This window comes from Danio aesculapii, chromosome 16 (genome assembly GCF_903798145.1).
Source record: "Danio aesculapii chromosome 16, fDanAes4.1, whole genome shotgun sequence".
NCBI lineage: Eukaryota > Metazoa > Chordata > Actinopteri > Cypriniformes > Danionidae > Danio > Danio aesculapii.
Window position 1 is genome coordinate 18,851,299 of NC_079450.1, and position 25,804 is coordinate 18,877,102.

Sequence of the window (25,804 nt, forward strand, 5' to 3'; positions counted from 1 at the left end):
ATATTTGTATGTAATAATTATTATGTCGATCATTAATAGCTAATAAACAAGCAAGCTAAAATGACTGTAAAAAACTTCGCACATTCCCTTCAGTACAGCAAATCCCCCCTCAGTCTTTCCAGTGACATCATTGTGGTGTCCATAGGTGGAGCTGTGGAGGACAAAGAGAGGGACCACACATCCTCAAGTTCTTAGCTCACACAACTACAACCAGAACTCCACGCGTGACGGCAGAGGACCAACAACTCACGAGGATGCCACTAACACACACTCACCATAACATTTCTGAGGTCTGTCCGAAATAACCAGTAAATGGTGACCGGCGCGTTGGACGCTGAATGGGAGTAAATTCACGGGAGGAGGCGTAAAGAAACAACCGGGGAGCGACTCTCATTCAACACCGCGCTTTTCTTTGCGTGTGGCGTTTTCGAGTGTAGGATTTTCAGTGGATTCTTTTGTATCTGGATTGTTCGTGGAGGGAGAGAGTCGGGAAGCGTAGTTTTATTGAGCCATGAAGAAGAACAGTTCGTCAAAGCGGGTAAGAAAGACACCGAGCCCCTCTATTGTCAGTGAGGAGCGCCGCGAGCCTTTGTGCACTAGTATATGAACCACTGCAGAGCATGTATACTGCTTCAGTTTACTAAAACTATCTTTAGCAACATTTTACAATTCCATTTCCATAAAAACGTAAATACTTGTTCCAGATGCAAATGTAAAAGTCGATATTCTCTCGCACTGTAATGTTAGTTGATTAAAAAGCGGATGAGCAATTCTGACGTTATTCTATTAAACTGAGTATGAGTTGTTAAATTACAGTTAATGTGTCAAATTGGAATGATGATAACATAACAATAGTAATAACAATATTAATAAATATAATAAAAATGGCCTACTTGTCTGCGTATTTTGAATTTAAAAATATATAGTTATATATACACTGGTTGTGTGTAGCAGCCTACTACTGAATATAGATATTACATTTGGGTTATTTAGCATGCTGTTTATTATGTATAAAGCTCTGGTCAAAAGTTTGGAAGCATTAAGATTTGTTAGAAGTCTTTTTTGCTCACAAAATCTGCATTTTTAAAATATATTAAGTTGCATTTTAATTCTATGGAAATTTTCAGATAGATTATATATATATATATATATATATATATATATATATATATATATATATATATATATATATATATATATATTTCCTACACAGTTTGGACTTGTGAAATGTTGCTAACTTGTTATTGTATTTATACCTTGGTTATATGTTAAACTCAGCTTATTTACTACATATGTTTGATCAAATAAATGCCACTGGTCAAACGTTTGGAAAAATTAGGGGTAGATACGGAAACCAACTGAAGCTGTCATCTAGAGGACAATATTACAGAAATCTGTGTAAGACAGGCATTTTACTATAGTAATCGTATACAAAATAAACATGCATTGATATATAAAAACTAAAAGCAAAACAAATATTATGAATTAATTAATTGAAAACATCCATTCTAAAAACTAAAATGAACTTTTAAAAACTGGCCTATTTGTCTGCATATTTTTTAATATAAAATATAGTATACACTGGTTGTATTTAGCAGCCTGCTAGTAAATATAGATATTAAATTTGGGTTATTTAATACGCTGTTTATTAAGTATAAAGCGCTGGTCAAAAGTTTGGAAGCATTTAGATTTGTTAGAAGCCTCTTCTGCTCACAAAATGTAATCCAGAATTGCTCTTTACAACTATTTCTGAAAGAGTTTTTTTTTTTTAATATTTACTTGGGTTTAAAAATTGAAAGCTCTGGTCAAATCTTTGGAAGCATTAAGATTTGTTAAAAGCCTTTTCTGTTCACAAAAGCTGCATTTATTTAATCCAGAACTGCTCTTTAAGACTTCTGAAAGTTTAAGACTTTCTGAAAGAGTTGGTTTTTTAAATATTTTATTTGGGCTTAATATATATTAAATTGCATTTTAATTCTATTGAAGATTTCACATAGATTTCACACAGATTTAATATATAATTTTTTTCCCTACATATTTTGGACTGCTAATGTAGTTTTACATTGGTTATTTGTTAAACTCGGCTTGTTTAGTTGACTAAACAGATCTTACTATATCCAGGAAACAACTGAAGCTGTCATCTAGAGGATAATATTAAAGAAATCTGTGTAAGAAAGGCATTTTAATTGGATTAAGAAATAAAAATGCTTGTATGTATAAAAACTAAAACTTACCCCCCAAACAAAAATTAATTATTAATTAATTGAAAACATCTATTCTAAAAACCAAAGGGAAGTTCCCAAGGGAACCCATGGTTTGAAAATGCTAATCCTCTACTACGACAAACTGCACTATTAACATGCACTATTAATGAGATGATTAAATTACTGTCCAAAATGGCTAAAAGCATAATAAATGGCACCTTCAATAAATTTCCAGCCAGCGAAGAATGTGTATATGCAGAATTACATGCATATAAATGAGCAATTAAAAGTCTTTTACAGAATAAAGGCTTAACAGAAAGATATTTTTGTCTTTTTTTCCACTATTTTCTATGTACACTACGATTTAGCTCATCACATTCAGTTTAGACTGCAAGATCTTTACCCTGGTAAAAAAACAAACCCTGAGGAAACACTGGTGTGTGTATGTGTTTGTCCTGTGTGAGAAATCTGACTAAGCAGCAGGAATGTGATATGATCTACATGACAAAGATATTGTCTTTAAGAGAGGCTCCCCCTATTTTAGAGATTACGTCTATGTCTTAAACCTAGTCAACAGCCTTTGTAAGCAGCATATTGTGCATCATAGACCCAGACAATGCTTGGAAACATACAATTACATCATAACTCACTGCTAAGGTGAAGTCTCATTGGCATGTCTAAATTTTCTCTCTCTAGGGCCCTCAGGATGCCAATCAACAGCCTGTGCAACCCGACAAAACTGGCTGGATTCGCAAGTTTTGTGGCAAAGGAATTTTCAGGGAAATTTGGAAAAACCGATTTGTTATATTGAAAGGAGACCAACTCTTCATTTCTGAAAAAGAGGTTCGTTTTGGACATTTTTTATTTATTGCTGTTCATGCTTTTCTCCACATTATCATCATTTGATTGATGGGATACTGCTTGTGGCTCAGACTTACAATGATATTCGTTACCGCTTTCAATATGTGTGTGAAAAAGCGAGTAATGTGTCTTCAGTTGCTTAAAGGCATGGATGGGTTGTGTGACCTGCTCCCAGAAAACCACAAACAAAAATGGAAATTCGATCCATGCTACTTTAAACAATATAAAACAGCATGGTTTTGACTGTGCATTAAAAGAAATCAAGAATTATTTAGAAATGATTCTCTCAAACTGAACAGGTTCAAACTATACATGCCATGGATAATATTAAAAATGAAGGTAACACTTTACTATAAGGTTCTATGAGATTGTTAATGTATTAACAATTAACGAACAACACATTTATTACAGGTTCTATTCATATTTGTTTAGATTAGTTCATAAAAATGAAGTCATTCAATGTTAGTTCTTGTTAACTCATAGAGAATGAACTATTACTTTGGATTTTAAATATGAATTTGTACATGTTGAACTATGATTAATAAATACTGTACAAGTATTGTTCATTAATTTTTATGTTAGTAAAGACATTACCTAATGGATCCTTTTGTAAAGTGTGACCATAAAAAACTAATAATAATAATGACAACAAATATTTGTTGATAATAATCACTACATGCAGATAGACTTACTTAAAGGGGTGGTCCACTACAATGTCATATTTTAAACTTTAGTTGATGTGTAATGTAGCTGTGTGAACATAAACAACATCTCTGAATGTAATATGCTCAAAGTTCAATGCAAAGAGAGACATTGGCTTTTACAGAGTTGGCTTAGCAAAGCTTACAGCAAACAAAGTTTGGGGACTACAAAAAATACATCTGGGCTAATGAGATCACAAACGCTTCAGGTTACGCGCATTCACCACACACATACACCCCGCGCAGCAAAGGGGCGTGGCCAGAGGTGCTGTAATGTTATAGCAGAAAAAGCTCAAATGCCGCCCAAACACTGCTATTTTCACAGAGCTTGTTCTATTTCTGTATTTGGGCTTTCAAAGGACACGACACAAAGAGAGAAGTGCTCACAATTTAATTTTAATTATGTTCCAGAGAATTATAAAAAATATATAGCTAGCATTTGACAAAGGACATCTTCCAGAATCTCTCCCAGTTCACTGCTGAATTCGGCTAAAAACTCTTCAAAGAAGCAGCTCCAACCACAATAGCAGAAGCTGTGGATTGTGAGCCACAACCTGTAAATATCTTTAATAGTTAAAACTGATCTATAACATGCATAGTGTCTAGTGTTAATGGTATGTTGTAGCGAGGACGTAAACTGAGTTATACATCTCAAATAACCAACTCGCAAAAGATATGTGAATGTTTTATTTTACTTACACATGCTTATTACGAATAAAAGACACTTGTCAGATGTTATTTTAGATAGCAGGCGTGAGGTTCAGCGGTGTCCTTTTCATTTTCTGTCTGATTCAGGCTCAAACTGATACGGCTAACAGCTAAACTGACTGACAGTATATTTACACAGCGCAAAAGCATGTACTTGTGGAGGCGTGATGCTTTTCCTGGTGATGTGGAGCTTATCCGCAAATCGCAGCACATTATGTTAGCAGACCAATCAGAGCCTCTTGAGGGCTCTTTCAGAGGAACTAGGAAATGTGACAGTCCTTTTCACGTTAGCAGAGTAGCTGTATATAATCAAAATAAGATATATGAAAAAATAACATTTTCAAGCATGAGCACACATTGCTTTGCATCTTATAAACACAACCAAGCCATAAAAAAATACACCCTGGACCACCCCTTTACTTAATATTAATTAACAATGCTCAAATATCCAGTATGATCCAAGTCAAACCATGTTAACCAAGTCAAAAAACAAGGTGTTTACCCATTCATAACATACGCAGAAGGAAAATATGACACTGATTATATTGATGAATGATAAATTATCTTCTGACTGTGACAAAGGAAGTTAGTGGCATTGGCAAATAGTTCTATCAAGGGAATCACAAGTTCCCTTAATTGTTCCTCAAAGTAGCAGCACTGAAATAATAGATCATATACATGTCTTTTGATATCTATGAAAGTAGATGGTAAGGAGGAACTGTCAAACTCCAAAAAAAAAAAAAAAGAAAGAAAAGAAAAAAAAAAGACTATGCAAGTAGTTCATGTGAGTCATTCTTCTTTACTGTATGAAAAACTGCAGTTTGAACTTTATAAATAAATAAAAAACTCCTGTGTTCCATGGAGTAGGGAAAAGTCATGCAAATTTATAATGACATGAGGGAGAGTAAACAATGGAACTGTTTGGAACTGAATTTTTAGGTGACTGTGTCCCCTTGATATTTTTCTGTTTAGGTCAGGCTTACTGTGGTGCACAGAGCTACACCTAGGCCCTGTTTCCACTTGGTATTAACATGTGTTTGCAGTGATCTGATCACAAGTGGTCAGCTGAGACGTGCTTCCACCTGGTATTAATATGTTTTCCAATATGCCTTTTGCGCGTGCTATTTTTTCACAGCTTGTGGGAAAACAAGCAAATGAAAAGGATGCAGCTATGATTTTGGCTGTAATTTGTTTTGGTAAAACAAAGTAAAATATGAATCCATGATTTTGCTGCACTGTCCCACAGCATTTAAAGGAAAAGTTTACCCAAAATCATTTAGTCTTACTTGTAGGAAACCTTTTTCAGTTTTTTTTTCGTCGGTTGAACACAAAAGAAGCTATTTTGAAGAATGTTGAGAACCGGTAATCAATGACCTGCATAGTAGTTTTTCCTATTATTGATATCAATGGCTATTTGTTAACCAATGATTTTTCATAATATCTTCTTTTGTGCTCAGCAGATATCAGAAAATCCAGCCTGATCTCACGAGTAAACGTAACTATTTTACGTTTTGGCAGTTTATTGGCTCAGATAAGGCTGTGTGATTTGGGGAAATATCTAATTGCGATTTTTTTGACAGATGTTGAATTTGTGATTTGATTTGCCATTTAATTTTGTAGCTAAGATTCAGCTCAATGATCTGTATGATAGCTTTGCTAAAATGTAGTGAGTGTTAGTTAAAAAAAAAGAACCTGAAAAGATATTAACTTACTCCTGTTTTTAAATATTCAGAAATTTAACAAATTTTTCTCTAGAGCACATAAAATGACCCTTTTATGTGGAGAAAATAGGGAGATAATGTAGCTTATTATACAAAAAAAAACAAAAAAACAATGATTATAAAAATACAGAACACTCAGCAAACTAACATGGCTGATAAGAGGCAGATTGAAAAGTTCTGATTTGGCAGAATGAAAGTATGCTCACTCAATTGGCTAATAAAGACTATCACACACAGATGGCAGTCACACATTTGCTCTGGGTGGGGGAAATTAAATAATACATATATATTTCATAATGCTGCCTCTTGCGATTAACTAATTGCAACGTTTAAAATCGCATGAAAATGTACGATTTTAAAAAGGAGGTGTGGTACACAACGCCGCCATTAAACCCAACCGTCATTAGGGGATAAGCAAATCGTACTAAACTGTACGAATGAGATCATACAAATTAACCACTAAGTCAGAAAGTTCTGCACCATCAAAGGCACCTGCGATAGCACCCAAATGGCAGAGGAAAATGCTAACAATCGCACAAAAAGTTAAACTTCTGAACATGCTAAAGGAAGGTAGAAGTTATGCAGCTGTAGGGCGCCATTACGGAATAAATGAAGATCAAATGGTTTTGACCTTTGTTTGCATTTTATAATACTGGACTTATTTTTCTACAAAGGTTTGAACTTTGAGAGTGTTTAAACAAGAGAGAAAAGTGTAAAAATGTTAATGCCTGTCTGAGAAAAGTGTATAATGTGTTTAGTGAGGAGTTTTACTGCCTTAAAACATCTATAATAATTGTAAAAAAATAAAGCGGACTACTTCACGGATATCACCTATTGCAGGTTATTTTTAGAACGTGACTCCCGCGAATAGGCGACGCAGTGGCGCAGTAGGTAGTGCTGTCGCCTCACAGCAAGAAGGTCGCTGGTTTGAGCCTCGGCTGGGTCAGTTGGCGTTTCTGTATGGAGTTTGCATGTTCTCCCTGCGTTCGCGTGGGTTTCCTCCGGGTGCTCTGGTTTCCCCCACAGTCCAAAGACATGCGGTACAGGTGAATTGGGTAGGCTAAATTGTCCGTAGTGTATGTGTGTGTGAATGGGTGTGTATGTGTTTCCCAGTGATGGGTTGCAGCTGGAAGGGCATCCGCTGCATAAAACAGATGCCGGATAAGTTGGTGGTTCATTTCGCTGTGGCGACCCCAGATTAATAAAGGGACGAAGCCGAGAAGAAAATGAAATGAACTCCAGCGAATAACGAGGGACCACTGTATTTAGTTTGATCCACATTGTATCTTACTATTGAGTGTAAACAAGACTTTATAGTGCTTAAAGGGATAGTTCACCTCAAAATGAAACTGTACTATTTGCTCTCCCTAAAGTGGTTCCAAAATTTAATGAGATTCTTTATTCTGTTGAACACAAGATATTTGGAAGAAAACTGAAAAAATCCAAAGCAGGAAAATCAAATAATATGGAAGTCAATGGATTGAAGCTTCCTTCAAAAAAACTTTCTTTTGTGTTGAACAGAAGAAATGAACTTAAACAGGTTTGGAACAAGTAAAGAGTGAGTAAACGATGACAGAATTTTCAGTTCTGGGTGAACTCTCCCTTTAACACCTTCACGCAACTGCAGATGGATGTGATGAATGGTCAAACACGGCAATATGCAAATCTTCAATCAGCAGTCATTTTCAAGTCCATACTGTCAGCATGTGCTTTCCATACGGTGGTCCCCTTCACTTCTGGATGAACAGTTTTCTCTGAGACGTTTAACAAGTTCAGCAAGCATGAAGCAATAGAAAAGAGGCTTTTTTTCTCAGCAGCGAGGCTGATTTACTGCAGTGTGGGAGGACGAAGGGAAGGAAAGCAGGATTGAGGTTGAGTCATGGTCACGCAGAAGACTGTTTGCTGTGCTCAGCATCAGATCAAACAATGCCGAGGCAGCATATGGGATCTGGCTCACAGCTCAGAGGGAGGATTGACCCTTTTAGTGCTTAACAGACTGAGGTTTCATCATGCTGTCGTCTAGATGTTTCTCTCCAGCTGTCTAGACGGACAACAGATTTTAATGATCCGATGCTGTTGTTTTGGTATCATGTTTCCTAGGAGATAATGTCAAAGCGATCCCCGTATTTATAAGGCATTATGAATATCCCAGCCTTAGGTGATTAAATATATTTCTCGAACATACATTTAGTTTTTAATACTGTACTGTCGCTAGTGCTAAATGAGTAGCTCATTTGAAAAAGATTTTTTTTATATTGCAAAAAAAAAACAAGATATCATGTTTCAATATCTTGTATTGTTTTTAACAATACATTTAGCAATATTAAGATTTTTTTATTTAACCACTTTATTTTAATTTACCAACATTATTAAGACAAATGGCTTTAATAATCAAATACACAAATATTTAAACTAAAATATCTGATCTCTTTATAATAAAATAAACCTAAGTGTTTAAGAGACTCTTAAACGTGATAAATAAAATGTTACCAAGTGTGTGCAATAGTAAAGGTAGATCAAGATCTGTAAGGTGTCAATAATAATGATACAGTAAACCTCAAGCTCTGTAAACAAAACAAATTCTGTTAATCAAATCTGAGCTTTTAAGTAAAGGAACTAACCATCATTATTCAAATACATACTGCAACATAACAAGTTGTGAAGTTGAATGACTATATTACCCCCTTTGCTAAAAACTATTTCATATGTGGAGCTAGTGGCTGGGATGCACAAGAAAAGAAACCAAAAAGGCACTCTGGCGACATCCTTACATCCTTTTTTATTTACAATCACCTCACTGCTGCTATATGGCACTCATTTTTGCATGTGTTGTTACAATTAGCTTTGCGCTCACGCACCCCTGGTGTCTCTTGTAACTAAGCGACCATCAAGCATTTTCTTAGAGGATGACAAATGGAGAAACCATTGCTGCTGCTCTGATGCAAGTTTGTGGATAAAAGTAAAAAGCACTGCAGTGTTTGGGTGCGCTGTGTTTGTCTGAGGTAATTATTCTGCCGTTATTACTGAAATGTGTATATTCCATGTGAAGCAGACTGGCTAATTCTATCTAAATGAATTGCGGCATTCAGAAAAGTTCAGATGTTTTCAACTAGGTGCGGCTGGAAAACACGCACGTATCACTTGTGTGGTGCTTGAACAACATGTGCAAGTCGCTCCAATGCATCACGCCTTCATTGGAAATTACAAACTTACACCCTAAGCTTTTTGGTATTAATATGAAGGTGCGCACTCAGCAGCCACAATTTTATAAAACTATAGCACTTCATAACGAAACTCATGGTTTCCGCTACATTCATTCGTCCATGGCAGAGCGCCACACCAAAATTCATCCCGCCACGGCTACATTACAGCTTCTCATTTTAAACATTCGGTCGTTTTTTTGAAAATAGCGGGTTTTAATCGCACCAAAAATGTATTAAAATGTAAGTGAATTATAACAGCGCAAACGTTTCTGTAATCGTAGTAGTGCTGTGCGTTCTTTGTTTAACCTTTTAACCCTTTGTTTAACCCTTTTGTGGGCTGACTGACTGACTGACTGACTGACTGACTGACTGATTGACTGACTGACTGACAGGTGCGTGATGTGTGAGGCCCGCAAACACGATGTAGCTTTCAGTTATGATGAACACAGTTTCCATAATTATACTTTATTTATAGTTAAAAGTCTATGGTTCTGCATACAATGACTTTATCTTGCTGGAGTTTATAGCCGTTTCACTTTACTTCAGGACGCATTAATGCCGCTCTGTAGGTCTGTTGGAGACATTCATAAATATTCCTTGCAAATCTAATAAATGTTGGAGACATACTCGTTACATAAACGCGCTAAAATCACACTTCATCAGCGTTTATTTGAGAACGCACAAGAAGATCTGCACTTGAGAAGCGTATATTTGAGGGCGCGCAAGAAGTTTTGTGCACGAGCAGAGGAAATCGGCGCTCAAGCACAGAGATTAATACTTAATACTGTGCTCACGACATCTGTCAATGAAATAACGCCACAAGTAGTTGGTAGATCTGCGTAAATGGCTCAACAGAGTCTGCCACCACAGCTGGAAAAAATCCTAGAGAAAACACTGAAACTACATACCGAATATTTTTTTTATCAACATTGAGAATGGTGTTCTGTCAATAAATATCAATATTGATCATATCTTCTAGCCCTAAAATGTTGTCCCTTGATTTCTAAACACATATTTCATACAATCTTTCGCAGAAAACATATGCAGTATACTGAAAAAAATTGGTTCCAGGTGGTTTCTTGAAGGCTACTTGAAAATCACATTACATATATACACACATATGTTATTGGCATTAAACAGTTCTCTAAATATCGTTTGGGACTTGGTTGTTTTGGTTGTTGATCAGTGTTTTCTTCCAAAAATTACTTTTTCTGTCATTCATTCACATGACAGAAGCATTTTAGGGGCCTGACAAAAGTAGATTTTTGAAAATGGGTTTTCAAAATGACATTAAATAATATACTAAATATTACAAAATTACTTGTTCATTCTAAAGGGATAACAAAATATTCCAATATAAAAAATACAGATTAGTCGCTCACAATAGGACCATTAAGTTACAATTGAAATATATATATAATTTTTGAGAATTTTTGTCTCTGCTAATTTGTTAGGAAAAATTTACCCAAAAATAATTTTACTTTTTATATCTTTACTTTTATATATATTTTTATATCTTTACTTTTTATATCTCTTGTTATTAGTCTGTATTTTTTATATTGGGCGGCATGGTGGCTCAGTGGTTAGTGCATGTTTACCCTGTGTTTACCCGGTGTGGGTTTCCTTCAGGTGCTCCGGTTTCCCCCACAGTCCAAAGACATGCGCTATAGGTGAATTAGATGAACCAAATTGTCCGTAGTGCATGAATGTGTGTGTGTGAGAGTGTATGGATGTTTTCCAGTACTGGGTTGCAGCTGGAAGGGCATCCGCTGCGTAAAACCATATGCTGGAATAGTTTGTGGTTCATTCCGCTGTGGCGACCATTGATAAATAAATTCCACTGATAAATTACTTTTTTATATTTATTATATTTTTCGTGTGACTTTGATGGCCTGAATTGTCTTTATATCCTATTGATGTTGCTCAGGTTTCACACTTAATGTAAATTTATTTAGCTTTGTTGCACATTTTAAATTAAATTGCTTTGAAAAGTAAAAAGCACACCTTCCCTTAACATTCTGCAGGGTTATGTGGTTTCTAGAAATTCCAAAAGGTATGTGCAATAGCGAGCAGCACTAATAACCCGCAGGCTGTTCATTGTTTGTGATTCCACTTAAATCAAATTGGCATATTTCAGTCAGGTGATAGGAGACTGAAGGACGGCATTAAGCTAAGAATGCATCCTGGAAAAAAAAAAATCTTACAGAACTGCTCTCAGGAGCAGATGTTGTGTTGTTTGGGGTCAGATTCCTGACTGTTGATGTGGCAGATGTAGAGCTAACAGAGAAGGAGAGCTTTTCCCCACTTCGCCTCACTTATTCTTGTAATTTATCTCTCGTTTGCGATTCCAATAAATCATTATTTCACGTCACTAAAGAACTTCTTTTACCATAAATGCCACTTCAGCATGAAAGCAGAAGAAGACAAGAGCTGTTTGTGTCTTATTTGCCCACTCACGGCCATATATGGAAACTGTGGTCTTTATGTTGAAAGCATCTTGTATTGTTCTTCTGCTTTTTTGGTTCCACATGTATAGATGGTAGATGTGCATGTACTGGGGACAACTTGTTCTTACATATCACTTCCTCTATTACAGTGTCCTTTCCTCCTTGGCTCATCTGGTTTGCTTGCTTATAATGATAATCCTACGACAGCATTGACGTCACAGTGTTTCCATTTTCCAATAAGTATTCACCCTACACTCTCGTTTTTCCCTGGAGTCTCCCAAATTTCAGACCCATCTCCTGCCCATCTCCCGTATTGTTCTGTCTCCTGGAAAACTCCTGGAATTCCACCTACCAAAGGTTGATAGCTACCAAAGAAATCCATATACAGTATAAAAAAAAACAAATCTAATTCGTTTACAAATGAAGTTATGTGAAATAAAATTAAATGGCGCTGGGAAGAAGTGTTGAACACATGAAGAAAGGAAACTGTAGAAAGTCAGTGAAAGCCCAGACAGCAGCTGAAATCGCTCAGTAGTTCTTCAGCAACCCTCTGCCCTTCATTATTGTAAATTAATATCAGCTGCTTTAGTCCAACATCTATATTAGCAGGATGTTGAAGATGAAACCAGGGTGGACATTTCAATAAGACAATGATCCAAAACACAGCCAAGGAAACTCTCAAATGCTTTCAGAGAAAGAAAATCAAACTGTTAAATGGCCCAGCCAATCACCTGACTTATATCCAGTATAAAATACAAAATAAAGATCAGATTTGATAGACGAGACCCACAGAACCATCAAGATTTTTACAACCTGTTGAAGTCTGTGAAAAACTCCCTCCTGAGCAATTCATTTGACTTCATTCTCCACATGAGAAGCGTCTTTAAGCTGCCATCACCAAAAAAAGCCTTTTATAAAAATAATTAAATACGTAAATACGAGAAAAAATCATGATGTGTTCAATACTTATTTTCCCCGCAGTATATCATATACGTAATTTGCATATACTGCAATATATCAGATTCCTAAATGGGATGTAATATGTCTACAGACTTTTCTGTACACATTATATGTCACATAAGTCCAAACGAAAGACTTTTTTTCTTTTTACGTTTGGCATCTGCGTTCTCTAAAGTAGTAGCGAGGCGCAGTCGTTCAGCTACATTAACACAAGTGAGTGCCAAATGAAATCAACGAATGAATCATTTCACATGTCAAGACCGGCACTGCTCTGACTCGCTTGCTGGAAAGTGAGATCATTGGAGGCTGCTGTGCCCTGTATAGTCATCAAACCATTTCTTTTCACTGCCTGATTTCTTAAAGCATATTCTTCTGTTCCGCAAAGCATCACAAGGGATTTTGGTCACACTGTGTCAGATGATTATTGCTGCAATTGCAACTTCTTCCAAAGCATTCAAAAGCACTGCAGTGAGAAATTCCTGTTAGCTGCAGGCTGCTTTTACTCTGGAACAGCAGTTTGAAAAGAAATAGCATCAAAAAGTTCAAAATTAAAAGCTTGTTAGACTGTAATTATAAACTTTACGACAGTGGTTCTCAGCTTAGGGGTCACGACACAAAATGGCTGCAAGTCTGTTGTGGTCAGAGCTGAGCTAAAATAAATGTTGACAAAAAAAGTCACATCTTCAGTCTGCCTTTAGTTTGATTGTAGCTGCTGGAGTCTAAAATACTTTTTCGCCCCAATCTGATAAGTGGGTGATGCTAAATACAGATGTAAACAGGGTCTAAAATGCTTTGAACTAGTTTACTTGCACAAGTTTTTTAAAAATGCACTTTTAAATTGAAATATGGAATCTGAATCATTACACAATAAAACATGTTATGGCAGACCTGGGCATTTTGCGGCTCGCTGGACTTTTTTGATAGACCCGCATGAAGTATTTATTTTTTAATTTAACTTCAACCACAAACAAGGTCTTGCAATGTGCAGGTCTGATATTGTGAATCAACAAAAGGGGACTTTCACATATAGCATCTTTTGCGTGCTCAATTTTGTTATTTCAAATGGAGACACGCAGGTAGTAAGTAGGAAGAGATGCACATGTGATACGTCAAGCTCACGTTTTCCAGGTGCAGCGAGTTGAAAAAAATCTAAACTTTACAGAGTGCCATGAGCGAACCACGAGTCATGTGACAGGAACCAACCAGGCAACGTCACACTTTGTATGGAATTACACAGTAATAAAGGTAGACTAATTATAGATATGTAATAGGCATATGGCTATATGAAGAGAGAATTATGAGTAGGGTGGGATGTCATCATTCCAACCGGTAAATGTGCATTTCATGTTAAATACGAAAGTGAAAGCAACTATTAACGCGAGCTGTTTATTCGTTAGGATTCGTTGGTTTATCTGTTATTTTTCTCTATAATGTAAAGCCTGTAATGCATAATTCTAGCCAACGGCTCAGTATGAGAACGTCTTACCTCTGATTTATATTTGGTGACGATGTTTGTGGGTGTCACCATTCAAAACTAAAGTGCAGCTTTTCTCTTATAATGTCTTATTTCTCGTCGTCATTAATTAAAATAAAGATGCATGACAGCTGAGCGGGACTCTGGAAAGTAAACCATGGAACTCTGACCAATGTGAGGAGAGTTTACTCTCACGTGACTTGTTTTAGCTATTTTGGTCCGTTTAGAAACCAAGAACAAAGAGCAACAATGTAACAATTTTAATCCCTGTTTCGGACAATCGGTCTACAGGTGTGAAAGCACCGTTATTCTAGCGCTAAATTCTCTGAGCACAATTACGTTGCTTTGTATAACTAACACTTCTTGTGAGTATTGCATCTTCTTGTTGAATCGCTGAATGCCTCCTCAATTGTAAGTGGCTTTGGACTAAAGCGTCTGCTAAATTAATGTAAATGTAATGCTTATGTTGTACCAGAACACATAGATTATGATCAAAATCATAGCTGCCATCCACATCCTTTATACTTACATGTTAATATTATGCGTAAAAAGGGATAAACTCTTATTATTTACTCACTCTTCTCTTGATCAAAACATATTTGAGTTTCTTTCTTCAGTTAAACACAAAAGTAGCTATTTTGTAGAATGCTTGTAGCTGATATCCATTGACTTCCATAGTGATTTTCATCTTACTATTTGTGAGGTTTAAACCACATGAGGGAGAATACATGAAGATATAATTGTCATTTTTGAGAGAACTGTCCCTTTAAATGTAAAAACAATTGTAAAATAAATAACTTCATGAGTAATTTTGTCAAGATCTTATAGTCTTAAGACCTCTTATATAACTTTTAAAGTTAATCTAAAACATCAACTTGTTTTAATAAGTTAAAGTAACAGTATATTTTGTACAACATACTTTTTTTACCCTGCAAGTTCTCTCATGCAGCTTTTATATCATAAATCAGTATTTGCCGTTTCATTGACAGATTTACACTTCTTACAGTGAATTTTTCATGTGTGGGCCAAAGGGACACATTGCCAGAGAGCATTCATTTCAAATTCCTCTTCAGGGTATTTGGCTTCTGCAATGACGCCACCTCTGTTGCAAGAGTTTGTGGTTCTGATTGACATTTATGAAAGGTTAGATGGTTAACGGCGAAAGCAAATATGAAATTGAATAGCTCAATTCAGAACTTGATCGGTTCTTTGAAAGACAGTGAAACATGAAACGAACACTGTGAATGGTTCACCTGCTCTCTAAATAAAAGAAAAAGAGAAAATTCTACAGAATGCAGTTTAATTGTTGAGTATATGAGCACATGTTTTGCATTTTCAACCGGTTCTGTATCTTAGTATTTCAGTATAAAATACATCTATCGATAAACACTACTGTTCAAAAATATGGGGTTAGTATGATGTTATTTTTAGCAATTAAAATCATCATAAGTGACATTTACATTACAGAAAAATCTACATTTAAAATAAATGTTGTTCTTTCTATACACCCAGGACACTAGGGCTGCACAATATATCGTTTGAGCAGCGATATTGCAATGTGCGTATCCACAACAGTCACATTGCAGGATTAGATTATTCATTAAAGATTAAAAGATAAAGATATTAATATTTTTAAATAATTTATACAATGAGGACCATGATATTTTATGTTTGATTGTTCAGTTTTCTGTACCTGAATACTGTTAGACTGTTAGATACTGTTAAAACCATGAAGCTCTGTTTATTTCACTTTTATCTTTCCACTGTTGTATTTTGTAATTGATTTATGCAAATGCACTGCATAGTAAAAAACTTCATTCCAATCTATCTAAACGAATGAAATATTTCCAAATAGAGCTGTTTAAATCATCCCTGGTTGAACTTATATTCATAACGCAATGCATAATCGCAGAAAAACAAAATATCATAATATTTGCCCTACAGCTAACAGAAAATAAATGCATCTCAGGCTGCATTCTGATCCAATTTTTAAACTTTCAATTTTTAAACTTTCAAACTTCCCTATATCTCATTCACTCAGATTTATATGTCACACAAGTGTCCGCTACTGGTGGAACATCTGAAAGGGTTTAAATGGAATGCTCTAAACCCTTGAGCACTTGGGAACTAGATTGTTGTGACATCCCAAATGCATTGCATTCTGGCACATATAAGTGCTGGAGTGGACATATCAAGCCAACTCGCTCCCTCAGTCAAAATCAAGGGATCAAGTGTATGTCAGTGTAAACTTCCCTCATTTACTTGATGAAATGGAATGCTGGTTGATTTGAGGCAGGGATTCCCCTGAGGGAACAAGGGAGGTTTGTGAGTGTGTGTCTAAACGTGGACTGGAACGCAGCCTCAGTTTCCACAAAATACATTGTTTTATCACTGATAATCAGAAATGATTCTTGAGCACCAAATCAGCATTGTAGATTGATTTCTGAAGGATTATCTGACACTAAAGACTAGAGTAATGGCCACTGACCCAAGACTTTTTATGAGTATTGTGTCCCACTTTATATTAAGTTGCTATAACTAATATGTACTGTACTTACACTGAAATGAATAATTTGTTACAATGTATTTATTGTGTAAATAATTGCATTGTTTTTGCATTGTATGTAATTACATCTGTAATTAATTTCTGTAAATACATTTATAATTACACTGTTGGTCCATCCCTTACACCAAAACCAAAACCCACCCATAAACTTACCCAGACCACCAAACCTGTCCCTAAAGGCTGGTTTATACTTCTGCGTCAAGAGATCGACGTGACTCACAACGCCTGCCCTGCGTGTAGTCATGCATTTATACTTCTGCTTGCTGTTTGTGTTGCTTTGCAATAACACCTCCGAAACACTAGTTGGCAGTAAGTGTTTATGTTCCTCTGTGTCTAGTTTCTTGTCGGGTGTTTTGTTTTTTTCTGAACGCTACCTTAATGTACAAGTAGCTCAAACTCGCTCATTCAGAGGTGGGAACTGGAGGATGTGCAACAGCTTTAATCATAAGTAGGACCAGTCGGCATCTGCGGACATTTTTTTCTATTTCTGCAGAGAATTTTGGTAAAAATCTGCAGATTTCTGCTAAATTATTTTGGGAGTATCATAACTAAAACCTTAATACGTGAAATAAAAAATAATGTCTTTTTAACTTTTATTTAATGTTTAAAATGCAAATCCAATTAGATTCACTTCATTTGGTAAACAAAGAAAGTCTCTCATATAATATATCTACTAAAAGACAGAAAATATTACTTTACAAACTGCATTGTACATAAATCAGATGAACATTTTTATATTAGTCAAAAATATTCATGTAATTAAATAAATTACTGAATAAATATAGATTTACACACATTTACACAAGTAAATAAACAGAATTAATGATGGGCCAAAAATCGGCGGAAATCTGCGTGCACAGATTCCGTGTGGGCCTAATCATAATGTAAACACAAAACAAAAGGTTACAACTGGAACTCCTTCATGGGACTCATCACTTGTAAACACTCATTGATATATACACTAGATATCACATACAGACCCTAAGCATGCGCCGATAGCGCTGCCACATTTGTACAGTGCTCCCAGGACCAATGTCATTCAGCCGCACTAGTCAAGACTAAAGCCATTGTGAAGATGCTGGACTTTAGTGCTGTGTACGGGTGTAGTAATGAGCAAACAAAGAAAACAAAGCACAAAGGTAGAACATTTCATAGGTAAGATTTAGTTTTTTACGTTTTTGTATGTTATGAACTACTGTGCTCAACAAGTATTGATGATAATACAGTCACTAACTGCACTGACCATAAGGCAGAGTAGCACCAACTCACACTAAATATTAGGCTTATGCTAGTTTTGTTTAACAAAATAAGCAAACAATGTAAAGGAAATATGACAACAAGATGCTGTGGTGCCAGAAACTTGTATTATTGTCAGCTAAGTGAACAAGTCGTTCATAACAGGGATTCATACACAAACTAATCGCTTCCTCCGTTAGTATAAGAAGTGAAAGCAGGAAAGGGGGTGTGTTTCAGGACACGGATTAGATCAAATTTAACAGGGAGGGAGGATAATACATTTCCATGAACACAAACATAAGCTCTTTGTCAGGAATGCCCATGCAGTCACTTATCCATCGATGTACAAAAGTGATGTAAAATGATATTTTTCATAAATTAAAAAAATATTTGCATACTAACCAAACTCCAGATTATAGATATATGTATATATGTGTACATATCTCTGGCTCTGGATGGCTAGTCTGCACCTTGGTCTCACATTCATTTCAAAGAAGCGCTACCCTGTACTAAAACAGCGGCTCTATTGACGCATTCCTTCCAATAGACATCAAAAGCGTAGACGGCATCTAATGTAAATATCTACGGTAAACACATGCTCGATCGGGCTCGCAGCTCTCAGCGCCGCCCACACTCGTCACCACTACCAAGCCGACCAATCACAAAGCTTGCGATACGTGCCATTGCGACTTGTAGTTAAATTTTTTGAGAGGTGTGTTACAATGTCGGCGAGGGCTATGTGAGGGCTATGACCATGTGAAGGCTGCGCCGGAGCATACGCGTGCGCTTGATGCAGAAGTATAAATCAGCCTTGATCCTACCCGTATCCCACCTCAGAAGCACCAAATGTGTTCTTCAATACACAAACATATTAAGTACATTGTATTTATATTTTGATGTGTACTTAATATAAAGTGGGACCAATAATTGTATATATTTAAAACTGCCAATACTATAAACTATTTAAGTACTCAAATCCTACTATTTTAACTGTAAAGTAGTGTTAAAGCCATTGTAGTTTAGAAACATTTCCCTTTTGACTGCCCTTATAATGGCATTGCTGTAAACACAAATTTGCGTCAAACTGATTTTCTCTAGCATTCAACAGCACGCCACAGATGCTGTTTGTAGAGGTTGTTTTTTTCTGAACCTGGAACATTTCTCTAACATCACACATGACAAAAATATTGTTTACGGCTCTAGACAGCTTTAGTTACATAACAGAAAGAAGCATGATTACAGAGTGCATATCAGACAGCATGGCAAGACTGTGAAATTATTCTCACAGTAGCACTTGTTTCCTTTTGCTCCTGCTGTTGAAAAGAGGAAGGTTTGTCAAACCTTTTTCTCCGACTGTTTTTTGGTTTTTTAGCATGCTATTTATTTGTGTGTTCGCGCTGTGTGTGTGTGTCCTCCGCAAAATGAAGCGCCTGTTTAAAGCTTAATGTACATAGTATTAAATATAGATGACACACTTTATTTGCAGTTAAAAAGGTGACCGAGGCGAAAATTGCCTTGTTGCTTGAGCATTTGCCAGCTCAGGCAGTTTGAATAGTCAAGTCTAAATAAAGCATAAAAACATGCTGTTAAATTAATATATAAGCACTCATTTAGACTCAAAGCTGCTCCTACTCAGTTTAAAACAGCAAAGAGCAAAAGTAGTGCTTAAGTTCACATTCATTCAATGATTTTTTTTTCTCAGCATGGTCTCGGATTACAGACTTTTACAGTGGCAGATTCGTCCCCAGATCCATCAGGCTCATTTTACAGCTAATGCGTTTGAAAGAAAGATCCTCAAATAAAGCTTTAATGTGGTATCACGCCCCATTTTACTTCAAATGGATCGTTTTAAGCCTCCTTTTGATTCACTATTTTGTGCATTAAAAGTCACAGCAAGCAAACTTGAGTATAATCTTGAATCTAATAGCATTGAATAGTTCTAATGTCTGGTTTTTGAGTGCAAATGTACTGTGCTCTGACTGTCCTCTCTTGCAAAAAAAGGACTGGATCAGATTGCCAGTTAATTGTCGTCTTTGTACTGCTGGAACAGTAGATGTACTATTTGTACAGCCATTCCCTGTGGTGACACCCCATGTTGCACTGGGTGTGATGCCAGCACTGCACTGTTGAGCAGCTCTGGGCTACAGCACAGGTCCAGATGTGGCCTTGTGTTGATAGATAGCTGTTTTTTGGTCCTCAGTTTAGTGCTAATGGAAATTGATTATGACTTAATGAGAACTTTTGGCAGGTGATACCAAATCAGACCCAGATGTTCACTGTGAATCTGGGTTAAAAGGCTCTCTTCTTTCATGTTTTGCTCAATGATGTTTACTAGCTATGTTTTGACGTCTGTCCCAGTTAAAAGTCAGCACTGTTGCTCATCTGGATGTCTTTTACTGATGTTACTGACACAACTGGTCGAAACTAAACACAGGGCTCAAACACTGTATACCCTAAAAATGTGCACTTTGAATTAACACAAGTGGTAAATACTGTAAGGACACACAGTGCAATCAGTAAATCGGGACACGTTGGGCCGAAAAAATGTATTCCGTGCAATTAAATTGTCTGCTTTTTTGTAGTGCTGTTAAACAATTATTTGAGATTAATCGCATACAAAATAACTTTACCTAACATAATAACAATGTAATGCTTTTACGTCATTTTTTTGTATGTATATGTAAGTTATTAGAAATGAGTAATTAAAACTATTATGTTTATAAATGTGTTGAAAAAATCTCTCCCTTAAACAGAATTTGGGAAATAAAAATAACTAACAATTCTGACTTCAACGGTGTGTGTGTATATATATATATATATATATATATATATATATATATATATATATATATATACACACACACACATATACAGTTGAAGTCAGAACTATTAGCCCCCCTGAATTATTAGCCCCCCTCTTTATTTTTTCCCCAATTTCTGTTTAATGGAGATATTTTTTCAAGACATTTATAAACAAAATAGTTTTAATAACTCATTTATAATAACTGATTTATTTTATCTTTGCCACGATGACAGTAAATAATATTTGACTAGATATTTTTCAAGAAACTTCTATACAGCTTAAAGTGACATTTAAAGGCTTAACTAGGTTAATTAGGTTAACTAGGCAGGTTAGGGTAATTAGGCCAGTTATTGTATAATGATGGTTTGTTCTGTATAACTATCGAAAAAAATATAGCTTTAAAGGGGCTAATAATATTTGACCTTAAAAAGACTTTCTCCAGAAGAAAAAAAATATTATTAGACATACTGGGAAAATTTCCTTGCTCTGTTAAACATCATTTAGGAAATATTTAAAAAAGAAAAAAAAAAAAAAAAAGGGGGGGAGAGGTGGGTTTGGTAGGGCTAATAATTCTGACTTCAACTGTATATATATACTAACATCCATGTATATTTTTATATAAATGTACAAATGTTTATTTATATTTACACAAAATATTTATATAAAAGTAAGAATAAAAAAAAAGTTAAACTTAATAAAATTCTAAATATTAATATGTGAACATTTTATTTTGTTTGCGATTAGCCACGATTAATCGTTAAACACCACTACTTTCATGTGTCAGATAACATTTTTAACAATGTCAAAATATGGGTGAAATGATTTCATTAATGGTTCCATTATCAGTGAGTACGTTTTGAACACCAATAATCTGATTTTAATACTATTATGACAATACTCTGATGAAGAGTCTACCATAACAGTGGTAAACAGCGATTTTTTAATTAATTTAATCCAATTAAGGTCATAATAAAGAGAAATCGAATTAAGACTTGTGGAGTATGCTGATTTTAGTCGCATTATTGAAGTGCAGTACAGACGTGTAAACACCTTAATCAAACTATTACCATAAAGAAGGACTTCTCGCTGCGTTTTGTGACTGGATAGTCCACACACACACAGCTGTTTGACACTATTCTTTGCACCTACCGAATCAGAGAAGAACACAGACACATACACCGTGAAATGCGAGTTTTCCCCCATATGGCTTGCAGTATCAAATTCCATTAAAACAACACTCTTCCAACAGTTCATACTTGCATCCAATATCTCATTTGTCACGGGGGCATGCAAAAAAGTGGGATACTGCAGTTAAAGTCGACAAATTAAAAATGAAACACCTGAAATTACACGAAACTCTGGAGGAAACATGAATAGTGTGGTGACGCAATGAAGTTAATCAAATCATGTGCTATAACATGTAAGACGCGATCATGAAAGGAACTTTAAAAAAAGCAACTCATGTAAACACTTTAATCATGTTATTGTCTTATTCAGATCAAGGCAAATAATTTGACTACTGATATCCATGTAAACATACTCACTGTTTGTTAATGGAGTGTCAGTGTTTATTTTAATTTAATGTCATCAAAAGGCTCGTCTCTCAGCTTAATTGCATTTGCAGTCTGCAATGATATTTCACTTATGTTTTATTTTGCTCTACGTATATTTATTTGCTTAGAAAAATAATGAAAGGCAAGTTTTCCCTTTAGATAAGAAAGTAAGTTATGGTAAGACTTGATAAGAAACAAGTTATTTTATATACAAAAGATGTTTTATATCACAATTATTGTTTTGGCAAAGGGTGACATGGTTGCTCAGTGGTCAGCATTGTCGCCTCACAACTAAAAAGTCGCTGGTTCGAGTCCTGGCTAGGTCAGTTGGCATTTCTGTGTGGAGTTTGCATGTTGTCCCCCCGTGTTGGAGTGGGTTTCCTCCGCTCTGGTTTCCCCCACAGTCAAAAGACATGCGGTACAGGTGAATTGAATAAACTAAATTTGCCATAGTGTATGTGTGTGAATGAGTGTGTATGTGGATGTTTCCTAGTACTGGGTTGCAGCTGGAAGGTTATATATGTAAAATATATGCTGGATAAGTTGGCAGTTCATTCCACTGTGGCAAACCCTGATGAATAAATGGACTAAGCTGAAGGAAAATGAATAAATGAATGTTTCGGGAATTTCATAAGTTTCATTAATCTGTATTTACTTTAAAAATTATTTAAATGTCTCAGCCTAATTTTTCCCACAATACATTCATAATCATAACTCTTTCTTTTTATTACAACTCATCACATAATCACAACTGTGTTTGTCTTTGTTGCTGTGACATGTTTTGTGCAGGGGCTGAAATTCTTATTGCACATTTAAAAAGTTTATAATTATGGTTTAGTATCTGATATTAACTAGGTCACAATCAGTATTATTTCATAAAACGTAAATCATTTCTTCCAGCATATACTATCTTCAATTAGGGCAGCTTTAGTCTATTATGTTATACAGTATATAGTTATTTCTGTAGCTCACAATGTAAACTGTGTCCAAACAGCTTAACATAGATGTTATGCAAGTTGCTGTTATGCATGTTGCTGTTATGCTAGAAAATTTTTAGATCCAAGTCTGACAATAAAGGTGTATCGATGTATCATATCGTATCACATCGTTTCACATCGTATTGTGTAGTAAATAAAATATGTACCAAAAAGTGCTGAAATCATATATGTACTTTCTCCCGCAGGTAAAAGATGAGAAGAAAATCCAGGAGGTGGTGGATCTCACAGACTATGAGAAGTCTGAGGAGCTTCGTAAGGCCAAAAGCAGGAGCAAAAAAAACCACAGCAAGTTCACACTTCTGCGCTCACGGCAGCCAGGCAACACGGTCAGTCTCTACAGGACACTGGGATAACGCTTAATGGCTTTATGCTCCAGTCAGCACTACAGCACTGCTGGGAGACTTCATTAGTCAGTTTGCAGTCATGCTGTTAGACACTGATGACCTGTTGCACAACTCAGAGATCTGTCTCTCCACACACATTCACACGCTTTTGAGCAAAACCAAAGCAAACTACAACAGAAAAGAGGTGCTTATTGCTTATAGGACTGCACAATATATTGAAAAATGATTGCGATAAAAGTATAAGGAATATCCACAAATAAATTAGTTTTATGTGCCAAGCATTTCTTTTTTTGCATGCATAGGTTGTTTATCCAAAAACTGACCAATCAGATGGGGCCTTTACTCTCTTCATTTCCACCTCCCATTCAGAAGGTGCTGTTAGGTGAACCTAGAGCTGAAAATAAAAAATAATGCCGGGAGACAAGCGAGGAATTGACAACAGCCAATAAGAATCAGCATTTCTGCTAAGATTTTCAGTCATTCGTGGTGTCTTAAAATCTAAATGTCTGCACCTTGACATAGTTTATTTAATTAGCTGAGAAAAATATCTATTGCCTGTTTATTTTAGTATGATCATAACAGAAATCATATTTTCAGAACTGTTGATAAAATAGCATTTTGCAGGTTAATTATATCCTAAGAAATATTGTTATCACTCAACATGAATATCACATATCGGATATTTTCCCAGAATCGTGCAGCTCTAATTAGTTATACATTTACATAGATCAGGGCTTCTCAAAGTCTGAACTCCGGGCTGGATCAGGATATTGTTTGATTGATTTTAATATCTTTTTGGCGATGGTCAAAAATGAAATTAAAGGCAATATTTTTTAAGGTAAAGTTGGTTTTATATTCGCACATTTGTTCAGTTTTGAGCAGTGGCAACTTGTGACAGTCCTTATATTATTTACCAGAGTTGGGTGTAACACGTTTCACAGTAACATGTTACTGTTTTCTAATTACATTTTTGGGGAACGCAGTGATGTAACAAATTACATTTTAAATTTGTGTAATTTGATTTCAGTGATTGAAGTCAATGTAATTGCTTTACTTATGTTACAAATATAGTTTTTAGAAGAAAAAATGCTTCTTTTAGATAACATTTTCCGCTGTAGTTAACAAGCAAGCACATTTAAATTGCTGCACAATGCGAGCTGAAATGGTTTCTGGCCAGAGTGGTTGCTCTGGAAATACAAGCATTACTTTGATTTCATTGAGCGTAAAAACTAAAATATTGATGTGAAAAGCAGCCTATGTCCAGTCTCTAAAGAACTTTCCACTGCTTTTAACTCGACCAGCAACTTTTTCAAGCACTTGAACAGAAAGCATTCTATGACAATACTTGTCACTAGGGAGGACACCGGCACCCAAAAACGCGGTGGCCCAACTCAGGCTAAACAGGCTAAATTCGATTTTAGTGCAGGATCAGGAGTAAAGGTATACCTTCTGAATGTGAAGAGAAGCGTAGCTGCTTATAGAGTCGATCACATATTGCGTCTTTTTGCAAGTTTGTTATTTCCAGTGGAGGCGCGTGTCATGGATTGGTCAGGCTCTCACGACCCCCACTCACGAAGATCACCATCACCTGACTTCTAATGAGCACACAGCTGCATCACATTCACGAGCACCAGATAAAAGCACAGCACTCCAGTCGCTCATTGTCCGGGCTCGTCTCGACGAAAGCGGACAACTGAGCGACCACTCAGCGTAGTCATCCTCAGCTAAAACACACGATTTACTTACCTGTTCTCTTTGTATTCCTCCTAGTCTTCCTGGTCCTCCCGAATCGTCCTGTCTTCCAGTCCTTCCAAGTCTGTGTCATCCTCTGTCAGCTGTATCTGGTGTGTGCTGTCCATCCTCGTGTATTCCTGTTACCCAGCCACGGAGGAAAAGACCCCAACATCATTCCTGATCCTCCTGGCTATCCTTCATGTGCTCCTTGTTGTCATTTAATAAACACCCTAACGTTTCCTTACCTCTGTCTCCTGTCCGCTTCATAACAGAAGCCCGGACCCATAACGA

General features: G+C 36.0%; 1 protein-coding gene across 1 annotated transcript in view; it reads left to right on the forward strand.

The window, feature by feature from the left end:
- Positions 1–175: 175 nt before the first annotated feature.
- plekho1b (pleckstrin homology domain containing, family O member 1b) overlaps positions 176–25,804 on the forward strand; it is a 54,814-nt gene continuing 29,185 nt past the window's right edge. Inside the window, exons 1-3 of the mRNA XM_056474850.1 lie at positions 176–538; positions 2,901–3,047; positions 23,621–23,761. Coding sequence (XP_056330825.1) covers positions 512–538; positions 2,901–3,047; positions 23,621–23,761 — 315 coding nt within the window. The 5' untranslated portion in view covers positions 176–511. The remainder of the gene's footprint in view (positions 539–2,900; positions 3,048–23,620; positions 23,762–25,804) is intronic.